The sequence below is a fragment of the Chroicocephalus ridibundus genome, chromosome 2, assembly GCF_963924245.1.
Source record: "Chroicocephalus ridibundus chromosome 2, bChrRid1.1, whole genome shotgun sequence".
Classification (NCBI taxonomy): Eukaryota; Metazoa; Chordata; class Aves; order Charadriiformes; family Laridae; genus Chroicocephalus; species Chroicocephalus ridibundus.
In genome coordinates, this window is record NC_086285.1 from 20,194,299 (window position 1) to 20,222,098 (window position 27,800).

Genomic DNA, 27,800 nt, shown 5'->3' on the forward strand with positions numbered 1-27,800 from the left:
ACCATTTATATTTTCAACAGCACTTTTAGATTAAATAGGAATTCTTGGTCTTCCCCCAGCTTTATATACTGAGCATGACGTCATATGGCATGGAATGTTTCTTTGGTCAGTTGGGGTCAGCTGTCCTGGCTGTGTCCTCTCCCCGTTTCTTATGCCCCCCCCCCCAGCCTGCTCACTGGTGGGGCGGTATCAGGAGCAGAAAAGGCCTTGATTCCTTAGCAGCAATAAAAAACATTAGTGCCCTATCAACAGTATTTCTCATCCCAAATCCAAGCCATAGCACTACACCAGCTGCTAGCAAGAAAAGTAACTCCATCCCAGATAAAACCATGACATTCTCCACCCCATATTCCATGACATGTGACACCATGCTCAGCATAGAAAGCTGGGGGAAGAACGAAGAGGGGGATGTTCGGAGTGATGGCATTTGTTCTCCCAAGTAACTGTTACATGTGATGGAGCCCTGCTTTCCTGGAGATGGCTGAACACCTGCCTGCCGATGGGAAACAGCGAATGAATTCCTTGTTTTGCTTCGCTTGCGTGTGCAGCTGTTGCTTTACTTATTAAACTGCTTCTATCTCAACCCACGAGTTTTTGCTCACTTTTACTCTCCCGATCTTCTCTCGCATCCAAACTGGGGGGAGCGAGCGAGCGGCTGCGTGGCCCTCGCTGCCGGCGGGGGTTAAACCACGACAGCAGCGGGCAGGAGAGATGAACGAAGCGCGTCCCGCCTCCCGGGAGATGATGGGCCGCCGGAGCTGGACGAACCTGCTCCCCTGGGGGCGGTTTTACAGTGCGAACCAGCCCCGGCGTTTCCTCCCGAGGCGGACGGGCGGCCGGCCTGCTCAGCACATGTCGGCAGCAGCGTCGATCGAGGCCGGGCCGGGCCGGGCCGGGGGCGGCAGCGGAGCCTCCGCCGGACCAGGCCCCAACGCCGCCACCCGGCGTGACGCGTCACTTCCTGCCGGAAGTCGGGTCCCAGTTGCCATGGCTCCGCCGGCGGCGTCCCGCAGCGGAGGGCGGGCTCGGCCGGCCCTCAGCGCCCCGCCGGCCCTGGCTCCTCCGCTGGGGCTGCGGGCGCTGCCGTGCCGCCTGCAAGAGCCCGAGCCCCAGCGCCGGTGAGAGGCGGTGGCGGGGCGCTGAGGCGCGGCGGAGCCCGGGGCCTGTCCCGGCGGGTGGCGGCCCGAGCTCTGCGTTGTAGGGGTACAGCTGGTTTCTGTGGAGATCCCGCCCGCTTTGACAACTGCAGGGGCCGAGGGCTGTTCCCGATCGGTCTCCAGTGACACCAGGCGTTGCTAACGGGACTCCGCTTCACGGTGCTTTGGACCATGAAACCGCACGCGTCCGAAGTTTCGCTCTTGGTAATGCTCCTGGAGCCGCCATACTCTGAGCTTTCACCTAAACATCTGTCTTAGCTGTTTAACAACGTTCCCTGTATTTTGCTGCTGTTCCAGGGACTGATGGGGATAAGACAGTATCTTGTATACACTTCTCTCTTCTGTTTTGGAAGAATCTTTTTCTACTCTCTATTGAAAGTAACCTATTTGTGCACTAAATTAAAGTTTACGTAGCCCACGATAATTCCTACTTTTTGGGGGTGCTGTGCATCTCAACAGTGTAACCTTGCCGCTGAGATCACAACTGCCTCAGTAGCAGTAGAAAGCTTCACATCTCCTGTCCTATGGCACACAACTGTTTGGAAATAATAATACAACTTCATCATCGTTAATACTTTGATAAGTAATACTACTTTGAATTTATCTGAATGCTCACAAAATAAAGAGGTCTTCAGAACACTCCTGGTTGAATTCTATTACAATTTTAAACCAATTTCACCGAGTTGTGATGACTAAATTAGGTAGACCTGGCCAAGAATTTTCTGACACCATTCATTTCTAACAGAAAGGAATTTTGGCAGTGTCAAAATGTTATGTTTTTAACAATGCGATGTTCAATTTTTTTATAAAAAATGTAACGTTGTGTCTTTTAGACTATGTTAATCATATGAAAGTAATCAAGTTTATCAGTGAGACAGAAATTCCAGCTCCTAACTAAATCTACAGTCCAGGACTTCTGTACTGATATATTTCTCTACAGAGCACTGAAAATAATCTATTTACTGACAGAATACATTCTGTTCTTTAGCATTTTCTTTTATGTTCTTTAGTGTTGTTTAACTTTTTAATTGTTATTTTCATTAAAAACACTTGTCTTCATGAAACAAATATAGAAACAAACTGATAATGTGTGTATTATACTCTTTTAAATACTCTTCTATCTTTAAAAAAAAGTCAGGCAAGTGAGATGATAAAAAAAAATATAGGTACTTTGCCTCTGAATTTCCATTATTAACAGGAGATTGATTAACTTGATTAATGCAAATACTGTAATATTTAAAGTGTTTTTTTCAATTCTGTCTGTGTTTGCAGGCCTTGCATTTCAGATGACTTAAAAATAGAATATTACAGTACAGATCATGCTATGCAACGGATGTCAAAGAAATACCAGAATTAAAGGAGCTAGCTATTGCTACGCAAGCTTTAATAGAGGTAAATTAGGAAAGTATTGTTAACAGAGTCTTCCTTATGCTATGGAGCATATACTTTTGTCACTGTCATCTCTGTTTTGTGTAATTCTTAATGAATCTGTTTTGGCTTTTCTTCTGTCTTCATATACCTATTTCAGTTAAATTATATAGATTTCTGTTTTCAAAACAGAATAATATACAGTAGATGAATTAGAGACTGAATTACCTGGCTGTCTGAATCAGAGAAAATTATGAAGGGATTAACATTGTTTAATGTATGAAAAAGATAGACATAAGTGAAACTTGTGAAGACTTAATCCTGTCTAACAGTGGATAAGAGTCTGGAAATAAGTGCGGGCCTGTCAGTTCCACTGATGTCTGCTGTGAGTGCAGCTAAGGAGACCTTATCCATCTGACTAAGGAGATTGAATAAAATAGTGCAGTGCTTCTACTTCGCACAAGTCATATACAAAAGCAAATAAGAAAGAATTGTATTATCTACTCTTGCACAATTATATGTGTATTTTAAACAGTGTCTACTGAAATCTAATGTTTAGACATGGGAGGGACGGTGCAGTCCATAAGGAGGGAGGCACAATCCAGTCTGCTTGACATAAACGCCTTTGCAATTTGTGGTGGAAGACAGTGCTTCTAGAAACCTGCAGCGGGAGATCCATTCCATCAAAATGAGGTGTTTCTATCTGTCCCTTCACTGTCTAAGAAATTACAAAGGAAGGTGCTTCAGGATATAGAATCATTATGTGCTCCAAAAGGTTAATTTCCTAGAAAAAAAAAACCAACACTTTTATTTTCAGATCTCGCATGGTGTATATATAGATAAGAACTAAAATCAAATGCTCTTGACACTATTTTTAGAAGCAATGTCTCATTCTGCCTCACATCTCTGAAAGACTTAAGAGTATTTTGCTCATCTGAGCCAGTGGCAAGCAGACTGCATTTTCTTTAACACTTCCTCTGTCACTTCTTGCTAAAATGCAGATATTTTTATTCTTTTTACCACAAAATACTTTGCAGAGTATTGAATTAGGATTTATAAACAAGTTTTGACCACATCTGGGCTTACAGTTTGATATCTGTATTGATACATATATCAATGTGTGGGGTTTTCCTTTGCAGAATCTGACTAGTCACCATCTGGCAGATACTTGAGTGTTCCTAAAATAGTTATTTTTTGAGAAAGCTAAATATCTTTCCTGCGTAAATATTCTCTGCCTGTCAAATATTGAATCAAATATGTTTAATATATGAAGTACTGAAGGTTGGGGGGCCTAGTTTGACAGAGAACATCCTGTACATCTGGATACAAAGTATGTTTATGCTGAGGGTCAGTTCTCATTATGCTTTCCGTGCCTGGGACTACTGAAATATATGCTTAATATTGTATATTCAGACCTTCCACTTCATGATTTACAGTTTTCTTAATGGAAGTTTTAAATTTTTATCATCCGTGGGAGTGATACAATGGAGTAGTGCTTACAGCAATCATTACCAATGTATCATTGATACCTCTGACACGGTAATGTAGATTCATTTTGGCACACTTTTATAATTTATGTTTTGTTCTGCTGAAGTAATTACAGTTTTCTTCATATCATTACTTTTTTATTTCATTAGACAACATTATGGTGCAATATTTCTTATTTTCATTATAGAAGGTTTCCCAAGACTTTATTTAACAGTCAAATTTGTTATTTGGGGTGAGAATCATCTCACAGATTAAGAAACCGGCATTTAAGTGTCTCAGGGGAGTATCTTTATCTGAGCAGGGCATCTGGACTTCCCATATAGTCATTGTAGATCTGTCTTTGTAGTCAGTGGAAATGTCTAAAAATATGCTACTTAGTCTCTGTGTCTGGTTTCAGAAAGGGACAGGTTTCCTTTGGCCCTATGTCATCTCTGCCAGCCCTGCGTAAGACATCTTCCATACCTTGTTTCTTCTGCCACTAAAACAAGTGTGCATGAGCAACTGAGTCAAGTTCCATTGACTTCATTGCCTGTAACAGAAACTCAATCACCTAGTGCTTATGTACTAAATTTAGGTGTTTTGCTCTGCAGGCGGAAACTCCTGCTGACAGCCTAAGATGTCCAAAGCACAGATGTGAAGCTGTGAGCTCTGACAGGTGTAAAGAGCCATGCCCAAGTGACTGTTGTAGACCAAAGAGGATACCATAAGGTATAAAAATGCGTTAGATGCTTGTGTTTAGGACAACTAATCTAGCCATCAGCATCTTGAACAGACTATTGGAGTAGTCATACTTTTATTTTGACTAGATGACTTTGTATACAAAAGTAAATAATACTAAAATTTTGACTTTTAGCTTGTTCACTCCCTCCAAAGAGATTTATTCATCTACAAAAGCATCTTTCAAGGTCAATATGTAGAAAAAATTGAAGATCAGGCATCAAATCTTTGTAAGTACATAAATGACTGACTGACAGATGTTGAGTTTTTTCATAAACAGGTAAAGAGAAAAATTCTTGTTCACTTATATGTTAATCTTAACTAGATACCAGTTCTCATTCATATACCCTCTTTGGGCAGATTGATGCAATATTTTACGTAATGAAAAGTAATCCGCAGAAGTTCCGAAAATAAGGAAAGAATGTGCTAATATAGTTTTAAAGGTGGCTGTCTAAAGTATCTTTTGCAAAGTTGCAATTAACAGAACAGGGATTACATTGTACTCGACATAGTAACAACCATGTCTTGGAAAACTTCTTAAACTATAGAGTGATTATTTCTAGTAAAATACTTTGTAGCAATATTTTCATAGGCAAGAAACGTAGCACACTTCATGTGTGTATAAATTATTTACAGTTCTTTTCCTGTGTATTTCTTTGAAAATATATAATCAATGATCTTTAGGTAGTAAATCATAGCCCATGCCAGCATTAACACTCCTAGGCAATCATGTTGCAACTAGTGAGCACCCACTACAATGAAGAAACATGCACAGAGCCTCAGTTTCGAGCTTGTGATATGAACATTGAGAAAAAAAACCAAAAATTAAAGAAAATCAATGAAGGAAAAAAAACCTGATAGATAAGGAACATGAGCTTAGTATTTTTTTCAAATTCAAGAGCATGGATAGCATTTAATTTTCTTAAATTAAAAAGAAGAAAATGTAAGAGTTGTTTAGGTTTTGTAACTGCTTGTGTCCTTTCATTGCGCATCAAAGTTCTTTGCGATTTGTTACAAACTGAATTGCAGAGGCCCGAATTTGACAAAGCTACCAACAGCAGTTAAGTGATGTGCTGCCTGTTCTCAGAGGGGTGGGTTTTAATTGTTAATGTGGTAGTAGTCTGTTGGCCTAAGTATTAGTATATCATAAACTAATTATGGAGAATAGCTTTGCACTCCAAAACCTGGAGAAGGGTATATTTGAATTTTTCATGAAGACTATACTGAATAGAAACAAAATAATTAACACAAAAATATAATTGTTTTTACAGTATTTTCCCCCTTATGCAGTTTAACATACTTGAGTATGGTTTTAGATGAGCAACATCATGGTTACTACAACATGAATGTGGTATGTTAGTAGAGACCAGGTGGAAGAAAGCAAAAATTGCAGAGTTTTTAATTTCTTGACTAGTGAAAAACAATTGACCAGAAAATACTCAAGCAGTGTAGGATTAGACCCAAATATGCAGTCAGTGCCTACTTTTCCATGTTATTGAGGGTGGTCAAATCAAATGAAGGGATGAGCATGCTTTAATTCACAGCAAATGAAGGGAACTTGCTGTCTGTGATTGTGTCTGTTAGGAGGCAGAAACACAGTAATCACATTAAATGCCGTTTGGTTCAATAAAAAAATGAAAATGTCTTGACGAATTTGGTAACTGAACTCTTAGGCTACCGAATAGAGGACGACCAATTGTGGGCACTCCAGGTGGCTTTCTACTGCCCTCTAGGGACTGTCCCACAAACTTTCTTATTAATAGATTTCAGGATGTGATTGGAACAGTAAAAATAATCCAAATGAAGTATGGAACTTAAATTTCATCTTTCTTCCCCTGCAAATGGAACATGCAAGTTTTTACTTCTTGACAAAAGAAAGTCAGTATTAAAAAAAAAAGAGAAAGAAACAAAGAAAAAAACCCCACCTTACTTACATGGATAGTTGGGAAAGCTAGCAGGTAAAAATATTTAGCTATAATTATTCTACATTTGTTTATACATAGCACAGTCAAGTGGAGCTATATAGTGTGAATTTTTTACTGTATATTAACAGCATATCTACTGTATAATACAGCATATAGAAAATCATAGAGAATTCTGGAAGGAGAAAAGAATGTTTTTACAGAATGAATGATCTGCTAGACCTGTGAAGGGACAGGAGAACACATGCAGTTGTGAATGAGTTCAAGCCAGCATTAATCATGTGGATGTTTCAGAGAACAGGATAGAGCAATGTGTAGCGAAGGAGAAAAGTTCACAGAAAAGATATGAGGAACTATGAGACTGAGGAATTTTAAAAAGATGTGAGAGGAAATCAGAATGCTGAAAACCCTGAGCAAGTGACAGAAGACGATACACGTTTCAAGACTGTTGTATAGCTTAAAGTGGGTGATTAGAAGGCAAAAGCTAGGCTTTAGAAGTGAAGGAAAGGGTAGTTTCTACAAAGAAAGAAACTATAAGATTTTTTAAGACTTCACAGAGAGTAAAGATTTTAATTTTTTACTTTTGTTCTTCATTTCTGAATGACGGTATGTGGCACCATCACTTGAAGAAAGAAATTCTGCTCCAAAACCAAGTGTAAAACAGTTTTGGGTTTTTTTTCCATGGGAATTGAGGAATATTCCTAGCAATGACTTTAATGTTTTAAGCATACTTGGTTTAAAAGAGCACTGTGGACTATATAGACTATTTGAAGAAAAACTATGTGCCCTTTTAAAATCAGATAGTGAAAATAGTCACTTCTGAGAAAAATTAAGAGAGTGGCAGTTGTCTCCTGTAACACTTCATCAATAACGTAGATATGTTCATGATGGAGCTGTGCTGACCTTGCTTTCTTGATAGTCAAGGCAGAGAAATAGGTATTTTTTAGGACACAGTTCATCTATTCAATTTTAGATACTTACTTATGGGTGAATTGAGCCATCCTCTGGATTCATCTGACTTTGAACTAAATCTCCACAGACTATTGAAAAAGCAAATTATGACTAGCTAAAATGTGAGTGTCTACACACAATCAAGTACTGCAGCACAGACCATCTAGAATAACACAAACTTCATTTTGTGTCTGAAAAGTTTTCTTTCACAAATCCAGCTCATGTAATCACTCCATGGTAAAAAATGCATATGAATTCCATGGAGTGTACAGTAGCAGTGTTCTTAACAGGGGATTGCAGGGTCAGGTTCCCGTTCCTTTGCTTTCTCTTTGGAAAATCTTGCATTACTCTTGGATTCTTCTGGTCCAGCTTCAGCAGCCAGGCAGAGATTCACCCCATCCCAAGTATCTATATAGCTTTGTAGGTAGGGTGCTCTGAGAAAGCAGAACTGAGTTTGACTCCACTATGGATGAAGAAGTAATTGAACCCTACTTCTTTCACTTCCTCAGCGAGTGCTACAGATATTAATGTATTACACAAGAGATAGTAATTTTTGCTAATATTAATATTTTAAAGAAGTTGAACAATATTTAATCAGCTAACCTTGGAAAATAACTTAAACTAGGTATCTACATAGGAAGATCTCAAACATGCTTTCAAGCTTAATGTTTCCTAATGGCCGGCTGTTGGCAGTACACCGCCTTGTAGAGACATATCTGTGTAACAGGAGGCTGCATGTGTTGTTTTTCTTTGAAAGTCTTATTTTTATTTTTTGACTACATAAGAAGTAAACCATCCATTGTAGGTGCTCTTTTTTTTATCCTTTAATGCAATTTAAACACTTTGCTTGTGCAATCAAGAAGATACAGAAATAAATGCCAGTAATGCAAAGTTAATATTTTAGTAGCTTGTTTTGTTTATTCTGTGCTTATGCTGTATTCTCTTCTTATTTTAGTTCTTAGATGTTTTAAATAAATTATTTGAAGATGTTCCCATCTGGTCCCAGTTGGAATTCATAGCTATGCAACCTGTTCTAGAATTGGATCGTTAAGCCAGGTCAGTCATTGCTGCGTACGGAAGGAAGTGATACTAGCTCTTTCTTGCAACAGTGTTAGCTACAACAGTCAACAGTGATATGGCTTATTTCTCTTTTGCTTCATGTGGGTAAGCCCCAGTGAGGTTGTTTTACTTTATGAAATTATGTATATTTAAATGTTCTCTGTAATGGGGCCTGCAATCCAGACTCCCATGTGAATATACTAAGAGGCTGTCATTGCATTCTTTATGGCTCAGATTTCTTCTCCAAAAGAGGAGGCGGCTGGATGTGAGCAAGTGTTGTCATTATCACAGTAGGCTGTGGAAATCTAGGGGTACAAAATCACCTCTTCACTATCTTTCAAAAGTTTGGAGTTGGCGGGAGTACTTTTAGTACACCTAGCTGGATCACAAAGCAGCTTGTAAAGAAACGTTTGTAACTTCCACTGGAAATTAGATGTTAAACCTTTTGTTGCTATTAGGGTTCAAAAAAGTTTGGCAGCAGTACTTAAACTGTCTTGCAGCTTTTAGTGCTACAAGTGCAGGTAGTTGTAGGCTTTAGTGCCTGTAATGCAGAATTCTTTAGTGCATCATCAGGGATTTTGATGCAGATTTTGAACTCTGCCTCTTAGCCAAATTGCGTGTGTATACCCACTGTAATGGCTGTGAAACCCACTGGAAAGACACCCGACCTGTCAGCTCATGGTCATTCTGGATCCAGATACAGTGTACTGATATATATGCACATATTGTGTCTAAAACATTGAGTTCTGCCTTTAAAAAAAAATCATATTTGCATAGTATCACCAATAACATAAACTAAGACGGTAAATAATATTCCAACTTCTTATGTTACAAACAAATGATGTTAGTTTGAAATGGCAAAGGACGTGGAGAGAAGTAAAATGTTAATTCATTATATATTAATCTTAGGATTTAAGCAAGGGGGAGGGGAAATGAGCGTAGTCATACCCCCATCAAGAAATTTGTTGTAAGGGACATTATTGAAACCTGGTAGACCCGTACCTGTAAAGTTGAAATCTTTGACTAAAACAGTTTTATAGAAAAGGTGAAGTAGTTAAAAAAAAAAAATTAAAATGAGAGGAGTGATATTCAACATCAAAGAACAATTTGGTTTTTAAATTATTGGTAACTGTACATTAAGACTCTTGTAATCCTGAACTTGTGGTAGCATAACTCTCTGGTGAGGTTCTATTACAAGCAGCAAACTGGAGAAGGGTAGGAGTAACTCTTGACACACTCCTTCATACCATGTGAAGACACAGGTGGGGTATTAGAAATTTTTTTTCCTGAAATACATTCAGGAAATGAGAATTTAACCAAATGCTGCTTTTGCCCACCTAATTTACTACTGATAGTAGTTTTCTAAGGAATGAATAGCATAGAATGGAATGGAATGGAATGGAATGGAATGGAACGGAACGGAACATTTTCAGTTGGAAGGGACCTACAATGATCATCTAGTCCAACTGCAAGACCACTTCAGGGCTGACCAAAAGTTAAAGCATGTTGTTAAGGGCACTGTCCAAATACCTCTTAAACACTGACAGGCTTGGGGCATCGATCACCTCTCTAGGGAGCCTGTTCCAATGTTTGACCACCCTCTTGGTAAAGAAATGCTTCCTAATGTCCCGTCAAAATCTCCCCTGGCACAGCTTTGAGCCATTCCCACACATCCTATCCCTGGATCCCAGGGAGAAGCGCTCAGCACCTCCCTCTCCACTCCCCCGCCTCAGGGCTGTAGAGAGCAATGAGGTCACGCCTCAGCCTCCTTTTCTCTAAACTGGACAAGCCCACAGTCCTTAGCTGCTCCTCATAGGACATTCCTTCCAGCCATTTCATCAGCTTTGTTGCCCTCCTCTGGATGCATTCAAGTACCTTAATATCCTTGTTAAATTGTGGGGCCCAGAACCACAGTGCCTAAGGTGAGGCCAAGGTGAATGATAAACTAATAACTTATGCCATAAGCATATGAGCACATTTGTGTATGCAGGTGTTTTTTTATGCACACACATGCAATGTTTCAAAAGCTTGATTTACATTGGTGAAGGAAACTGACTGAGGCTTAAAATCTGAACACAATAATATGAATAAAAAAGCTGAAATCTCTAAGAAAAAGCCATAGTCTCATAATCAGGGAAGAGAACAGCTTTTACTAAAGTCCTGGTTTAGTTTCATGGCAAGATGACATTAGGAAATTATAGAAACTAAAGCAACATATAAGAAATGTGGGAAATAGGAAAAAATATAGCAATTAATATAATTACAAGATTTTGAAGGGTATAAAATGGACAAGGTATCAAGGAAAGAACTATAAATGGCACCATTAAGGACAAAAACTAGTAGTAATACATTGGGAGCAAAGGAAGTGGCTGCAGTTGTATGAGCTTACCCTTAGATAAAATTTGTAGAATCATTAATAATGTGAAAATTCTGCAGGCAATCTAAAGAAGGGTGTCCTGTATATAGGAGGAGGCAGAACAAGGTGCTTGTATCCCAGGTTAACAAGTACTTTCTGATTTATTAACCTCCAGAAAGGATTTCACGTGTTTACAGAGAGTACCTCTTTCTAAATGAGAAAACCCAGATAGCTTAGATCCAGAGGTCCCAGAGACTGCTGCCCTGTTTCTGTTAGCTATATAAACATAATGGAAAACTAAATACAGGTTTTCCTAATCAGCACTAAAGGCTTCATACAAAATAGATATTTTCCAACAATGCTGATTTCATTATTTTAGTAGAATACAAGTTTGGTTGAGTGGTACCTGTGAAGATAAGACTTTTGCAAGGTGTTTGATTTCATATCACTGTTTAAAATATAGTATTCAATATGCTATGCTGTGTCATGCCTTAAAATTTAGTTTTGTGATCTTCCACTAAAGAGTGGAAAGCTCCTAAAAGTTTGTAGTTTCAGACCTCAGATAGAGGTAGGCACACATGGATGAGGCCCTTTGCCTACAAGGTGAAACCAGGAGGCACAGCAGTAAAGTTTCCACTTTAGTTCAAGAACTGCAGTCAAAGTTACATTAATTACATAGACTGTGGAGCTTGTAGGGTGAATATCTACTGTTGCCATTTGTCCTTTTAACTCTGATAAGATGGGATGCTGTCCAGATCCTGTACTTTGCATAATTTGTGAACCAGATAAAGACACTTTCTTTGGGTAAAACTCCTTTTTAAACAATGGAAGATTTCAAAAAATACCTGTAAGTGAGGAATCAACATTGTATAGGTCTTGTTTGTTTGTTTGTTTGCTTGCTTGTTTAGTAAAGTTCTGTAATAATTAATAAAAGTTCCACATTATTCACCAGTGACTTGGAATTAAATTAAAACACTGCTGAGTAAACTTGTAGGCAACACAGAGTGATAGGTAAGTAATGACAGCATATGGTCATATATAACCTGTCACACACTGGGTCCATTGAAACAAGTGTTTAGTTATACCTCTAGAAGCAAGGAATGCAGCCTCTACCTATAGAATGGGGAGCTGTCTCCAGGAATTCAGTATCTACAAAAAAAGAAGGGAGGGGTGGGGAGTGGAATACACTGGCAACAGTCTCATAATTTACAGCAGTTTTTAAAAGGGTTGATATAATTCTTCAATGATTAGATAAGTTGAAGGAGATATTTGATCTCTGGAATCTTGTGAGTACTAGTCCTAGTCTGGACAGTTAGCAAAGCGAACAAGAAAAAGTCAAAACATTTTTAAGAGCTGGAGAAAATGTCCTAAGTTGAAAAACTCAGTTTAAATCTGTTTTTCGAATTGTTTGAGCTTACTTGATTACAGAATCTGAATACCTTGCCAAGGAGAGGACTTACGGATATTTTCCTAGGGTTTGAGGTCTATATAGCATTCTCTTAAGAGGTACATGAAAACTTCAGTCTCTCCCCAGGTGACAAGAAGTATTCTAACAACAGTTCACAAAATTTGTCTAATTGATCTTCGTCTCAGACATGTTTCTGAATGGGTGAAAAGAGGGAAAGTAGAGGAGACTGGTTAGAATAAACAATTAGTGTCCAATTGGCTGGCTAACCCTTCATCCTTAGGCTGCACTTCAAGGGCTCCTTCAGTATCTGTGCAATTTTTAGCCACTCCATACGGAAAAAGTTTGTGATCACCAGCTTCTTCTCCAAGAAATCTGCATTTATAAAAAAAAAAAAAAGTATGAGCGTTTTTTCATGACAGCTTGTACAATTGCACCCTCTTGTGGTGTACATAATGGGGACTTTACATACCTAAAGTAGAGCTTAGAAATGGAAAGGTACATAGCAATGTGGATGACAGATTTTTTGAGAATGGGTTTGTTTTCAGGGAAAATTGCCTATAAATCAACAACAGTAACAACTTCAGTTTATAATTTTGACTAGAATATGCTCAAATATTTCCTTCTTTGGTGTCATAGGAGAGCGTCATTGATTTGCATCATATTTCTTTGCAATAAGAGTGCAAAAATCATAGCTGTTTTTCAAACAGCCACTTGATTATTATGAGTGTATATTAAATACTGCAAGGTACCAAATGGGAATTTGGTACTCATACTGCATAATAAATAGCTGTAGTCTCTCACCTTTGCCTATTTGTCTAGAATACTATGAGTATAGGTGGATGAATCTAGTTGAAGTTTGTTATATTCCAAAATTACGTAGGCATATCTGCTTAGTATTATTAGAAAAGTAATCATAAGAGTCTATAATACATAACCTTAGCAAATACATAGTAGAATTTATTAAGTCGAAAATATGCATAATTTTACTTAAAGTAATAAAACTGTTAGAATGAAGGTAATAAAACAGAAAAGGTGAGAAATACTGATGCCTCCTATATAAGCTGTGTTATAACCGCCTTCCAATCTCTAGCCTTTTTTTCTTACAACTTAAAAGTTCCCCAGTTTAAGCAAGCCAAACGCTACCGCTGTGGGCAGATGGTAGAGAGAACATTGCTACAAAACCTGCCACTCAAAGTGTAACAGATGACTGTAGCTACAGAAAATTGTCCCTTTGTTCATTTTGCTAATGAGTGTCCTCATTGCAGCAGGAGACTGAATAGTTAATTACTTGCAGTTCTTGGGTTTAGCAGATGGTGGAGCTAGAGCTAAAGGTTGTCTGACTCACGTGCAAAGTACAAGTTTGCAAAGAAAATGGCCTGTGTGCTTTTTATGTCCTTTCCTTAAAAGAGTAAAAGATTATGATTACACATATATTTGAGATACCATTTAAAACTTAGTCACGGGATTAATTAAAATCTTTCTGTTTATTTTATGTAAAGGTTCTTCTTTGAGCATCAGCTGTTGATGCTCAAATACAGCCAAAGGGACAAATACTTAAGCCTATTAAGAGCTGTAACAGTTACTTAAAAGGTCTTTTGAAATTCTGAGTTTGCTTTGCAGTGATTTAGAGTTGATCACTGCCAGAGCAGAGCGTTAGCTAATTACTTAAATATTGCATGTGCTGTTTTCTTAACGCTGCTCTCTTCCCTAGAGTGCGCTTGTCTGTCTACAGGATTGGGTAAAAGTTTTCAATAAAAACATGCACTCTAATAATTAGCTCAGAAGTTTAATTTTAAATCTGTTACCACATAAAGACTGTTTAAATTGAAATACTGTTGAAGTCTATCATTAGAATTTATAAAAAATGTACATTATTAAAAGTAACATTTTTGTTATTCATACTTGCTCTTTATGTAAACTGCTACTGTTTCTTCAGTAAAGAAGGGGAACCACAAACTCATATGAATTACTTTCCAAAGCACTTGGCATTTTACTTACGTGATTACTTACAAAATCAGTGAAAACGCTGTGGCCAAAACTTTATGTACATTGGTAATTTGTTCTGGTAAATTGGAGATCAACAGTGTCTTTTTTGAAGGAAAACAAATAGTTATGGAATAAATTTTACCCATCATTACATTACAATTTAAGTTTATACGCCATTTGAAAACCTTGGAATTTTAGTTTTGCAGGTCTTTAACATTTTTATTTTGAAGTAATTTTTTAAAAAGCATTCATATTTTTACCAAGCAAAAAAAATACTATGCTACAATTTCTTTATCAAGCAAAGCAACTGCTGTCCAAGTCTTCTCTTTTGTGTTAATATTTTAAATGGTTTCAGGAGTTAGTTAATATTCTGGTATTACTATAAAGATCTGTGCCAGCTCTGAAAGCTTTTCTATAATTTTAAAAGAAATATGTGGCAGTAAAATCTAGACAGCCATAAGACAATATATTCAAATGTTTTCAATAGCTTTGAAACCAACAAGAAAAAAAGAGTAGCTGTCCCAATAAGCTTCAGTTGCATAAGAAGTCTTTTCCATAATGGACGTGGCAAGATTTAAACAAAGGACACGCATAATAAAAATGTAAATGAGTTTGCTTTACTAAAACTATAACTTTAAAGTCTTTTGTTGCATGTTATCCTGGAACCTTCTTACAAGGTAATCACTGTTTGCATAGAGATTTAAACCGTAGTCTTCAATAGCATTAAACCCCTGCACGGTCTATGTGTGACAGGCATGCAAAGCCATGTTAATGTTCAGAATATGAATTGCCTCTGGGTGGCTCCGACACCAAGTAGAAAACCAACTGTGTTGATATCAGAAGGCCTGATGGACTCCATGCGGCTCCCAGCCTGAAAACTTCACCGCTTTGACATGTGATGTGCTCCTCATGACACTGGCAGCACTGTCACTGAGGAATGGCACAAAGGCAACAAGCCCCCCTCCTTAGCCATGCACTTTGCAACCCCCTGGTGTTGCCTGTCCACAGTCCCTCCTGCCTGCCTAGTTACGGACAGCACTTCAGAAACACGGGGGGAAGTGTGGGTGGATAGGCCCCAGCTGCCTTCCTGGACACAGCCTCCATAATAAATTGACCTGAATGATGAGGGCACACAAACAGTATGATATGCATTATTCCTGTCAATAAAATGTCCCCATGTGTTATGGTCTTTGTATATAATGTACTGCAGCCTTTCTTCTAGCGGGGACCTATTTAGAGGCTCGACTTTTTTCTATTCATATTATGACTCTCTAATAGAATTCAGAAATTATATGATACTGTGTTGTATAATATTACACCAGCGCAGCATATTTGAATCCGCGATTCCTTACTTATAAATTCAAGGCACCGCAATCTTTCAGGTTGTCTTTCAAGATGATAACCATGAAAAAAAAATGCTTGAAAAAGAGAATGAGGATTTCAAAGAAGAGGTTTTTGAACTGCACAATGAGATTTCTCATCTTGAAAATGCTCTGAAGCGCTCTGAAAAAGAAAAATATTTCTTAGGTAAAACTTTCAACTGATGTTAGATCAAGATGATTAGTTTAAAAGCAGCATGTAAGAAATGTTACTAAAGTTGGAATTAATTGTTAACATGCTTCAGAAGGATGGTGACTTTTTTCTTGACTGTTGTCTTTTTCTGGTATTGAACGCTAATTTTGTGTGTATTTGTAGAGAAATTCATACATATTTATTCTAATTTTAATGCATATATTTACATATTTTTAATGTATGACAAAGGAATATTTGCTGTGGCTTTTGAAACTTATAATATTGCCTAGCAATGTGGCTGGAGTTCATATTTTGTGATATATACATGCTGTAAAGTTATTGAAATAGGAAAGTGTTGTATGTAGACAGTTATATTTTTAAATTACTTTCTACTGTTTTATCTTAAGGGAACTGTATTAAAACCTACTCCCTCTCTAGAGTAGTTTTTGAGCTTCTGCAAAATATTTGAATGTGCATTTCTTCATACAATTAGTTTTGTGTTTCTGTGGAAATTTCTAAGAGAATCAGTTTCTATCACATAAGCCGTCACTGCTTTTGATACCTGTGCTTTATTACAGTTCTTAAAGGAAGGGGTTTTTTCCTGAGAAGTACAATGTACAGTCTTTACCTGCAGGTTACTTCTTGTATATTGCTAAAGTGAAATATTTAATGGACCACTAGAAACTATGGCAATAGAGTAGAATTTGGCTGTTTATGTCCATGTTATGTCCATATAGATTAGACCCAGTATCACCTTTAATAGTGGCAAGATGAATTTGACACAGACAATATTCCTGATTCCCGTTTATCATCTGGTTCAATGGTGCTTCTTATCTTTTGCTAGTTTTGTATGAGCAATAAAGAACCACCTGCTAAAACACTTTGTATTGGCTGTGACTAACAGCAAGGATGTCCAGAATTAGTATTAATGAAAAGCTGTGGGCACTCAGTCACACTTGGCTCTTGAACTTACTTCTTCATCTCTATCTGACCAGCCGGCTGAACAGCAGGAAGAAGGCTGTGAATGTCAAGGGCGGTGGTGAAGGTCACAGTTCTGCCAGGACTCTCATCCCCCGTGCATTCCACTGCGTTTAGAGACTGACCTGAAGCAAACATTTTGAATACGTTAATGTAGGCATGTAATTTCAAGGGCTTTCTCTTTACGCTCTTGTTTTCAGATAAGCAAGTTCAAAGAACGCGATCAAAAATGGAAGCTGATGCGCAAACTCTTCACAAGGTACTGTAATTTTTACTTTTGTAAGCTACACTCTTGGCAGAACGGTAACAAGCTTGGACTGTTGGCAGTGTATAGTCAAATGTTGGAAAGCTGACTTTAACTTGAATTACGTTACATTTTTGTTTATGGTAGTATAACTCACTGTAGAGTAATAATGAATTGGTATTCCTTTAAGGAATATTGTGATTTTTTTTCCTCATCCTGTCATATTTCATAAGGTTGCTAGAACACAGTGAAAATTCTGAACCTCAATAAACTACAGTAAAAGGATTGAATACTTCAGTAAATAAAGCAATACATTCAGTAAGCTTTTGAAGGCAGGGAAAGATTTGTACAGGTGAATATCTAGTAACCTCAAAAAAAGAAAATGGTTATTTTTTGTAACCTGTGAGTTGTTAAATATTTAGTTATTCCTGGATAGAGCTGTTAGTATATATGAATTATTATTTGTATACTATCTGCACAAAAAAATAGCCGAACAAGGTATAAAAGTCATGTTCTTAAAAAAACTTTAATTTATAAGTGATCTCAATAAAAGGTTGACAGCTGTCATTGTTTTCCCAGTATAACATCTACATATCTTTCCAGTGGGCTTCCTATTTTGTCATGGTTCCCAAATTGCTTTTTCCTACAGTGTATAATTCTCATTATGAAAATTAAAAAATAGGCACAGAACTTCTTCCTATGACAAACATTCCTTCTGTGAAACATTTACAAAGTGTTTTATAGCTAACTCACTTTGTGGTGAAATATAAGGGGAATAGTGATATTTCTATGTGCTAATTCCATGATTACTAAATTCTCATGCAATTTCATGTTTTAAAAAAAGTATTTTTGTGGGAACTGCAGCACTGGATTTCTAAACTTATCCCTTTCATTGCCTCTCCTTGTGACCTTAGATGAATCTCTCTTCTATGACCAAGTTTCCCACTCTGATAATAGCGATACCTACTTATCTTTACAGGAGCATCGAAAGGGTAAGTTCATTAGGACTTTGTACAAGAAATCCAAAGTCAGAAGTGGAAAATGTATTGGTCTGTCTAATGCAATAGTCTATCAAAGAAGGGATGTGTCTTCTGCTAGTTTCTATCTTTTTCTAGGTCTGCTCAGGAATACCACTTAGGTTTGAAGTCTCATTATGCTGGAAAGAAAGGGCCAGTCATCTTTTCCTATACTGAACATTTCTTCTTAGTTCATTTGCAAAGTCCAAAGAATATTTTTAATAGTATGGTTTTTTTATCCTCTCACTCACAGAAAATTTTTCCCAAAACTTACTCTATATTTTCCTTCCCTTCCCTTCATCTCCATACAATGGAGGACATTGTCTTACATCTAGTATCTTCCCATAGATACAACCTCAGTCTGTGGATTTGAGCAGCAGCATAGGAACCCTTTTCTGTATGCCCCCCACAAGATATGGAAGTACTACATCTGTATAAAAACGGATCATGCGCCTTCCTCCCAAACTACCCGGACAGGTAGCCCATCACAGTCACTGCGCAGTCTGTCAGATGGGATAAATTGTAAAATTGAAGTGCTGTGAGAAATTTTTGGAGTGGTCTTTTTTGCCCCATTATAATTCTGATAATGAATCTAATTATATTTCCATTCCCAAAAGAAAAACTACAGTTCTAAAAGATTAACCACAATGATTGAAGTTTCTGACTTCCCCCCACACACACCTCCGTTCTTTGCATATCCCATTGAAAGATGTTCTCTCGATAGCCAGAAAGTGCATAAATTCTCCTTTGGTTAAAAAACTTTGATCTTTAAAAAAAAGGAGCTGGCCATGAAGGCACACACTGGTGTAGAGCCCAGCAGTTGGACATTTCACTCCAGAAACAGAGTTCACAAAGTTGATAGACACTAGTATCCAATATACACTGTATAAGGAAACACTAACACTTAAAAACAGGATTCAAAGCAGACACAGTCAGTAATAAGTGATGATGAAACACATTGGAAGCACTGTCTCTTACCTGGACTAACTAGAAATTACTGAATGATTTCATATAGGTGGGACTTGGAGTCTGGATCTTCCTCTTGTGGCCAGGCAGCCAAGCTGTGAACTGGCTGCAGGCACTTGCCTCTCTAATTTCTCTCAAAGCATCATAAGAGATGGCAGGGTTCTGATCACTGGTGAACTTCAGGACCTTTGAACCCGTAGCTCCATATTCCAATGACTTAACTGCTAATTTACACTGTATTCTGGTGCAAAAATGTTCTCTTTAAAGCTGGATACAGGGAGAGCAAGCACAGAAGGGCCATGATCTCTAGGCTACATGTTCGGATACTCAGCATAGAGGAAGGGACTTTTCTATAGATTTGGGTTTTTTTCAGATTTTTGCTGAGTATTTTTGCTTGGATTTTATTGGGGGAGGAGGTGTTTTGTTTATTGTTTTCTTGTAATTCATAGTCTAGTGTAAAATGCATAAATTATCTAGCAAGTCAAAACACAAGGTTGTCCCTTTCTCATGCAGTCACAGCTTTGGTATGTCGTCAAGCTCGTGCATGAGTATTCTGTATCTAGTCTCATGAATTTCATATTCTTTATGTCCAATGGCACAGCTTGAACAGGACTGGTGGCTTATTCTCATCATAGAGGGGTAGTTAGGCTACTTTTCCATGACTTGGGATATCGTAATCAAGCCCCATAAAACTCCCAGCGGCATACAATGTCAGCTGCCCTGATTTGTGGCTGAGCATTCTAGCTTCGAGGTTATTATGCCGAAGGGGAGCGTTTCTCCATTTTTATGAAAGAAAATGAATGTCAATGTTGTACTCAACATTGTCTGGTTTTAAATATGTTCTAAATGCAAATACGGTAAGTAACAAACTCTGCTCCTGGTGACACTGAGAAATATAGATGTTTGCAAGTCCTTGTCACAGTGGCTCTGACAGAAGTCTCAGGCAGCTCAAACGCAGCAGAGCCAAGGAAGCTTTGCAATGCAACTGTTTAAGGGATTTTGATTCTGGAACTTATGAAGAATTCCTGAAGAATTCTGCTTAAATTGCTCTTCAGGCACAATCCTTTGTCCTCAATAAGACGTAACTGTGTAATTTACCTGACAATGTTTGTCTCCTGAGGTTACATTAGAACTTGCTGCAGGTGATACAGGCGTCTGCTGATCTTTCTACTAATTTAAAGGACTTGCCCCTGCGGTTCCCAGCTGCCACTGCTGTTTGACTGTAATAGGTTTCCACAAATACCCACTTTTCTGAGAGTTTAAGTCAGTGAAGTCTCTGTTTCTAATGTTTTCGTCATCTTCCTACCTCCTGTGACATGACACTCTGCTTTATGTCAGAAGAACTTTGTATGTGTGACTCTTCTGACATTACTAAACCCCACATAACAGTATCTAACTATAAATTAAAATGTCTATCTATTACCAGTTTTAATACAAAAATATATGTATGTCCATGTGTAGTCTCTTGGTCAGGGAGACTGTATTTAGAAATGATTTTTAGAGAACTATGTCTGTTTGTAGTATGAAATCCAACATTGATTCTTACAAGTTTATATTTTAGTTGATTGAAATTCAAGAACAAATGAAGGCAGAACTAGAAAATGAAAGATCACTAGTTAAAACTCTGGTAAGATGCATTTATATACATTATTTTTTGTAAACGATCATTGATTGCAAATCTAATAAAATATGCAAAACCCTTTTAATAGCCCATAGATTGAAAAAACTTATTTTTTAAGTAGGGAAGTTTCTTTCCATGTGAAAAAATACAGCAAAAATACTTCACAGTTTTATTTTGTTCTTACCGTATTTTGAGAGAAACAGATGTAAACAATGCTACTGGAAATATTTTTTTTAAAAAAAGGCTACTATTTTGTTTTAGGAGGACTTGGAAAATATTTAATAGATGCAACATTATTTGAAAGGATTTGCTGCTGCAGTTTACAAATGTCATAGGCAATGATACAGAGTTTTGTCTTAAAATATTTTTGTATTCTGCATTAGTCTCATAAGAACACTGCCTTTTATTTTCTTTTTACATGATCCAGGAACTTTCCAGACGGCTGGTCCTTTATTTTACCATTTGACTTTTTTTTTTTCCCTAGCCTGATTTCGTACTGGCTTTCACACTGATCACCACTAGTATGTCTTTGTTACAGTAAACTGACTGGGTTTATTATAATAAAAAATAAAACACAGCTTGACTTGCAATCTAAATGTGCTGGAAAAGAATATGATACTGTTTAGAAGAGAAAAGGTTGTGAATAGAAAATCAGTACCACTTCAGTTATTTAAACATTTGCTTTTCTGCAGCTTGTCAAACTTTGTGCCAAGTCATAGCTGCTTTACTTTGTTTTGTTAATCTCAGCACCATGTGTCTTGGGCTTTTTTAATAGGGGGCCAATCCTGCGGTACTCACTCAGTTTTCAGTTTCAATGAGTCTGGGTAAGTACTGTAGGACTGCATTTTTTGAAAATTAGAGTAAAAAAACCCACACCAAAATATAACGTTATAGAGTAGGTCTTTCAAATCTGTTTGTGAAGGTTAAAAAAAACCCTACAAAATAAGTTGCCTGTTAAATAAACTTTAATAAGCACCTTCCTAATTAAAATAATTTATAATTCTCATCACATTTTAGGAAAATTTCTTTAACCTGAACATGTAAGCAGGACTGTATTGGAATTAGGAAATGATAAATCAAAGATTTTAAAATCTGATTGTCTAAATTTAGGCCATGGTACAGACTTTACACTTTCAAGGAAAATCTTTTTGGATAAGAATGTGCCAGCAGATGCTAGCTAATGCTAAATGCTAAAAATTAGTCTCATTTGTATATTTATCAAAAGCATTTGAAGACATTATTGTAAGATGATATAACTGAGGTCTGATTCGGCTTCATAGTCTGTTTCTGAACTGATACGTAACATGAAAACAGCTTATACAGACTTCTGTATCGTAGATGAGGCACCTAGAAACATCATTTTAAGTCACAAATTGAGTTGCAATAGTTCTAGAAGTCCCAGTGAGACCTCTAACATCAAAGCTTAAGTAGTCAGATTTGTTATGTTCTTAATGTATATAAAAAACTCTATCTATTAGAAAGCTTTTATTAATTCGGGAGAAAAATATGTTTGTAGAATAAAATTATTTTAAAAAATAAATATTATTAGACAAGTTTACTTCTTTTTTATTATTATTATTCCAAAGTTAGTTCCAATGTTTATCTAGAAATGCTTCATCTAAGGGGATCTTCTTGATGAATACGGAAAACCTTTCCTTGCACAGATGTAGTAATAGTCTGAGTTCAAAACAAATATAAGTACATAAGTACATAAGAGTAAAGTATATTATGTTTAGTAAAGTATGTTTACTTGTTAAGTAAACAAGAGTACATAAGAGTCCAACCTTTGCAAAGTCTGTTGAGTGAGATTTTGCCTCACTCTTCCCTCTCCTCCTAATTCTAAAATTGAGCACGCAGTTACCAAATATCTAGAACGTATTTATGAGGCGGGTTCTAAGGTCTCTTAGTGACCCAAAATACAGAGTATGCTTTGCAATTGGTTGTGAAATGTGATGAAGATACCTTGACTAATCTGCAATACCGAAGTATTTAACATTCAAATTTTTGTGGCCTTATCTTTTGATTGCACATTATCAAATACATCATTATTAAACATGAAAGAAGTATAGCAGTAATGCAGTTAAGTCAGATAAGTCAGAGCAGCAATATGCACATGGAATGGGAGACAATATTGGAAGTGGGATGCTTATCCTCTGGGAAACAGCAAGGAAGGAGTAGACTCAGTGAGCACTTAAATGCTTTGCTCACTGAGACTTCTTGTTGATACTCTGAGTGCATACAAATGTGGAAATGAAAGATGGACAAGCAAGAGAATAAAAACACTCTCAGAGTACATAGGGATCAAGAGAAAGAGGAATGAATACTGAGTGTAAAAAGTAATTTGTAAGTAAGGTTGAATCTGGAAGTATAAGTCCTATCACATATGACTGGAATAAAGCATTTATGCTCTCAAAAGATCTACTCTAACAAGTTTTTAATGGTGTTTAATTAAGATTATTACATAAATATAGTATTTTCTGTATTACCGTACAATTCTGCATATTTTGACTTTATTGCAGTAAATAAAAATGTTATTGATATAAAATGACATTTCCTAATAGTAAATCCTGGAAAATGTAGCAATGTTAGATGAAAATAAACAATTACCAAACAGAATCATTAGCAAAGTACTGAAAATTGAATCAATAGTAAAATCCTGGAATAAACTTTAGAGGGGAAAATGTCAATTGATTAAATGTTCCCCTTTTGTCGTCTTTAATGATTCTGTCAATATTCAGTTCCATTTCATTGTCTATAAACAATTTTTTTGCTTTCCCATCATCTGAGTGGTACAAATGTATGAGCGAGGCTGAGCAGTAACACACAAATGGCTGGCTTTGTTACAACTCAGTACAAGCCAAGGAGTTGCTGTCACTTTCTAATGCTGTTGACAGTCACAGCTTACATCCAACAGAGTTTTCGAAGAAAAAGTGTAAGTATTTTTCTTTCTAGTTATTATGTCCCCAGACAGTGAATTGAAAGACTTTCTCAATGTCATAGATCGAAGTTCTAATACAATTAGCTTTATATCTGCAAAAAGTTGTATGCCTTTTGAATGTGCTATTTACAGATGACTTCTTATTTTCTCATTTCCGTACAATTTTTCAATAAACTGTAATTCTGGGTTAATATTAGACTCTTTTCAAATGTTTATGGCTACACTTTTGTTCATATTTCTTGGTAGTTCCTTTTAGCAACAGAAGGAGAAAAAGAAGACACCGAGACAAAAGTGCAGTGTCCTGGGTGTGGCACAGAAAAAGTATGCAATTATCTTTATTTCCTAAGTAAAATATGGATAGATTTTATTAGCCAATAGTGCAAAGTGCTCTGCTTGTGTCATACCTTTGTTTTATTCGTCTTGGTCTAGTTTTTCTTTTTTCACTGAGCTGGTTTCTCTTAAACCTTTGTGTTTTGACTGAATAATGAAATACTTTCCTTACACTGCACTAGTAACTACTATCATTGCAACTATACTCTTTTAAACAGTCTTTTTTCGCTATTTAATCCAAAAGGAGTTAAGTAATATCACTACTAGACTTGGTCCTTATCTTCTGCTCACTCCCCCTTCAAACTGAAACATGTGCTCACTGTTCCTTGTCCTTTAATCTAGAGAGAAAGAACACGGTGATCACAGGGCATGATGTTTGACAGCTATAATTAGTGGGTAAGTATGGCTCAGGGTTTGTCCAGCTGAAATCAGTTCAACTGACAAGGTAGAAGTCTGGTGGAATATTAGCATTGTACCTTACAGATAGCTAAAAATACTGAAAAACGTTTAAACACTACATCCCAAATTCTAGTTTTGTCCACAAACAGCAATGCTGTAGCAAAAAATACAATGCCATGAAGCACAGGGACAGAAAACTGGGATTCCTGCAAATGTATGCACTTCATTTGTCACAGCCTTCAAGGAGCAATAACATGCATCATAAAGGAAAGGAAGAAAATCTGTCAAACAAATATATATAAAGTGATCTTGCTGTGTTGTCACTGTCAGTACTCAAAGACTGTTTCAGGTTATTAAGAAACCATTGAACACTCTTGGGAAGAAAGTAAAGATTATTGCAAAACAAGAAATGTCACTGGGGTATAGAAGAGTCTGCAAATATATACATAACTATATTTTTTTAAAGGTTTTAATGCTTTGTGTAATTTTCAAAAGCCTATAGTCATCTATCTCCCAAATACTTTAAAATAGATCCATGGTTAATAAATGTACTAACTCCACAAAGCAGCTCATTCAAGCCATTCGTTTGTCCTTCGTGAAATTCTAGTTTCATTTGAAATGTCATGGGAAGGGATTCCAGTGGCAGTGGCCTAACTAATTTTACAAGAAAATGTTATGTCTTTGTGTTATTCATGATGTTTAGGGAGTAACTCTCCATTTATGCTTTCCTTTTTTTCATGCTGAAAGATCAAAACCGCTTTGATTTATAGACAGAAAGTGTGATCTGCTTCACACAAGTTATCCTGCCTTTCCAAAGATTTAGTCTTGTAGGTCCTTCTGCACACTTGGCAACTTTTCAATCCTTTAAGTAGAAAATCGTGTAAAAGTAATAAGGAAAAGTCTCTTAACATTTTAATTGGATTTGAAAGTTTTCCTTTAAAAAATGCTCTTTCCTCCTTTGTAAGAATAATTAGCACTTACAAATCTGTAACCAATTTCAGTTAGTTGTTTGAACTATATAAAAACTCACTCTATTATGAGGTTTCTGAAAGTGACCATCATCAAATAAAAATGCAATTTGTCATCTGTACCTACTACTACATCCTGTCATTTACCAAAGGTGTGAGGGAAGTTAAACCATTTGGATTTCTCTTTTGCTGCGGATTATATTTTAAACATTTTAGAAAAATAATTGACGGGAAAATGTGTGTGTGTGTCTGTGTGTGTCTGTGTGTGTCTGTGTGTGTGTGTGTCTGTATTTGTGGACACTCTTTAACTTTTGCAGAATATTTTTCTAATACAGAATGGATGTGGTAAACCATTATAAGAACAAAAGATTTTTTATTATCTTACTATTCTTGAAGTTAGATTCAATTTAGGTTTCACAATGCCTTTATTTGAGTAAAGGGTGTTGATATCGCTGATCTTCCTAAAACTTCAAATTATAGAGAAAAAAAAAGAAAAGTCAATGTTTAGAAGTTAATATCTAAATCAATTTATTAATCAGCCTCACTTTTTGAAGCTGGATTTCCTTCAACAGTTATTTGACATATCCTATTAATCAGAGTTAGATTTGGAAATCTATGGCATGTGGTGAGAACAAGCCATATGCTGAGATAAACTGAATTGGAGCACATCTAGGTTAGTTGAAATATGTGTAATGTTTGAAAGTGGTATTTGATTGTATTAAAACAAAAAAAAATTGCTATACTCTTGGTAATTACCTATTTGTTACCTAGATTTATGGCTCAAAGTGTTGTAGGCATAGAGGAATACCCTTCTTTGAAGAATTTAATTTATATTCATGTTAAATGGATTCAGTATCATTTAAGTACTACTTTCACACTTACCAAGATCTCTACTTGCCCTAATGCTTTAATCATACAGTAAAATCTCAGCAGCAATAACATAAAATTTCAATCTCAGTAGCAACAAGGTAAAATTTTGACAGAAAATCAGCCTCCACACTACCTCCAAAACCTGTTTCTGTCATTTCATCTTCCTCAAGCAGGAGGATATTTTTGTTCAAAGCCAAAAAAGATGCTTAGATACTATGAGAATTTTTCTTGCTATGGAATTTTCCCTGCTCTTGCACAGATGCACATCCTACCCGCTAACGATTATGTAGGGGTTGAGAACTAGGTCTTCACCAGAAACTTGACTGTGAAGTTGAGGGGTACAGGGGATAAAGAGCTGTAGGCAATAGTTACATCATTTCTGTACTCAAAAGGCCTACATTCAAGTGTTTCTGCATGCCTAGACTCTTCCAAAAGGGTTGTTAGTTTTTCCAGCAAACCTTTCTGAGTATTGGACTGGTCTGTTTGAAAAGAGTAGAGATTTAGGCTAAAGGTAATGTGGTGACTTGCAGGGAATGAAAGATATGAAATGGAAAAGTTAAAAGAAAATTCCAGGTTATATAAAAAAATATAGCACTTAACATTTATGTGTGAATTATTCTTTAGACCTCATCTTTTATTCTAGTACAATTTGACAAAATAATAATTTCCATTTTTCTAGTATTCTATCAGGTATAATTTTTGTGGTTGAAAATGCTTTTTTCCTCTTGCATCTTTTAGTATTTTGTGAATTTTCCTGTTATGAATGTGTCAATCCATGGACCAAGTCTGCACCTGCATGAATATACCTGAGGAACTGAAGGAGCACTTGATTATAGTTTCACCTTTAAAATGACCTGGCCTAGTTCTTCTCTTGGTAGAAATGTTTTGAGGAGTTTGAAATACTGCTAACGTTTTTCTGTGTTCCTTTAATATCTGATTCTCCTGTTCTGTCTGTCATCATCTTTGGCTGTATAATATTTTCTGACCAATTTGCTGCTGCTATTTCACAATCTTTTTTCCTGTTAGATGAATTTCTAAGAATATCCCATCCATAATAAGCATAGCTCTGTTATGTTTTTAATAATACCCATACTGTTGTTCTTTATAGTGCCTACAACCTTCATAATTGCTATTGTGCTTTAAAACACAACAAAGATAATAGGATTTTAACCTGGTGAATTAAAAATTAATTTATCAGAGCTGTATGGTTTTGTATGGATATTGATCAATACTGTATTGATCCTGCAAGAGAGTACATGAATCCTCCTCCTCCATGCACACTTCTAAAAAGAGCAAAGCACGTTTATTCTCTTCAGTCTCTTAAAGAAGTGGATAAATGCCCAGATCTGGCCACTCCTCACCAGCCATCACAGGGGGATGTGGGATGTCCAGGCCTAACCTGACATCCTGCCCATAGCTCTACAGTCCTGGGAGGATGGTGTCTCTCAGACACCATGTGGACTTTGGCATGGCCTGAAGTGCTTTCAAGATACAATCTGCTGTTAATAAGTAAAACGCTACATGATGTTGGTAGGGTTCTGCAGTA

The 27,800-nt window shown here is 36.7% G+C and overlaps 1 protein-coding gene and 1 long non-coding RNA gene across 2 annotated transcripts in view; both read left to right on the plus strand.

Moving 5' to 3' along the window:
• Positions 1 to 711: 711 nt before the first annotated feature.
• C2H10orf67 (chromosome 2 C10orf67 homolog) overlaps positions 712 to 27,800 on the plus strand; it is a 44,056-nt gene continuing 16,967 nt past the window's right edge. Inside the window, 9 exon segments of the mRNA XM_063327798.1 lie at positions 712 to 1,112; positions 2,430 to 2,479; positions 2,482 to 2,549; positions 4,867 to 5,010; positions 5,328 to 5,331; positions 5,760 to 5,821; positions 15,795 to 15,939; positions 17,103 to 17,161; positions 20,690 to 20,755. Of these exon segments, the coding sequence (XP_063183868.1) occupies positions 712 to 1,112; positions 2,430 to 2,479; positions 2,482 to 2,549; positions 4,867 to 5,010; positions 5,328 to 5,331; positions 5,760 to 5,821; positions 15,795 to 15,939; positions 17,103 to 17,161; positions 20,690 to 20,755 (999 nt within the window).
• LOC134510581 (uncharacterized) lies at positions 23,460 to 27,370 on the plus strand. Its single transcript, XR_010069666.1, has 4 exons — positions 23,460 to 23,681; positions 23,934 to 24,008; positions 24,360 to 24,413; positions 26,993 to 27,370. It is a non-coding gene; the product is annotated as an uncharacterized LOC134510581 (long non-coding RNA).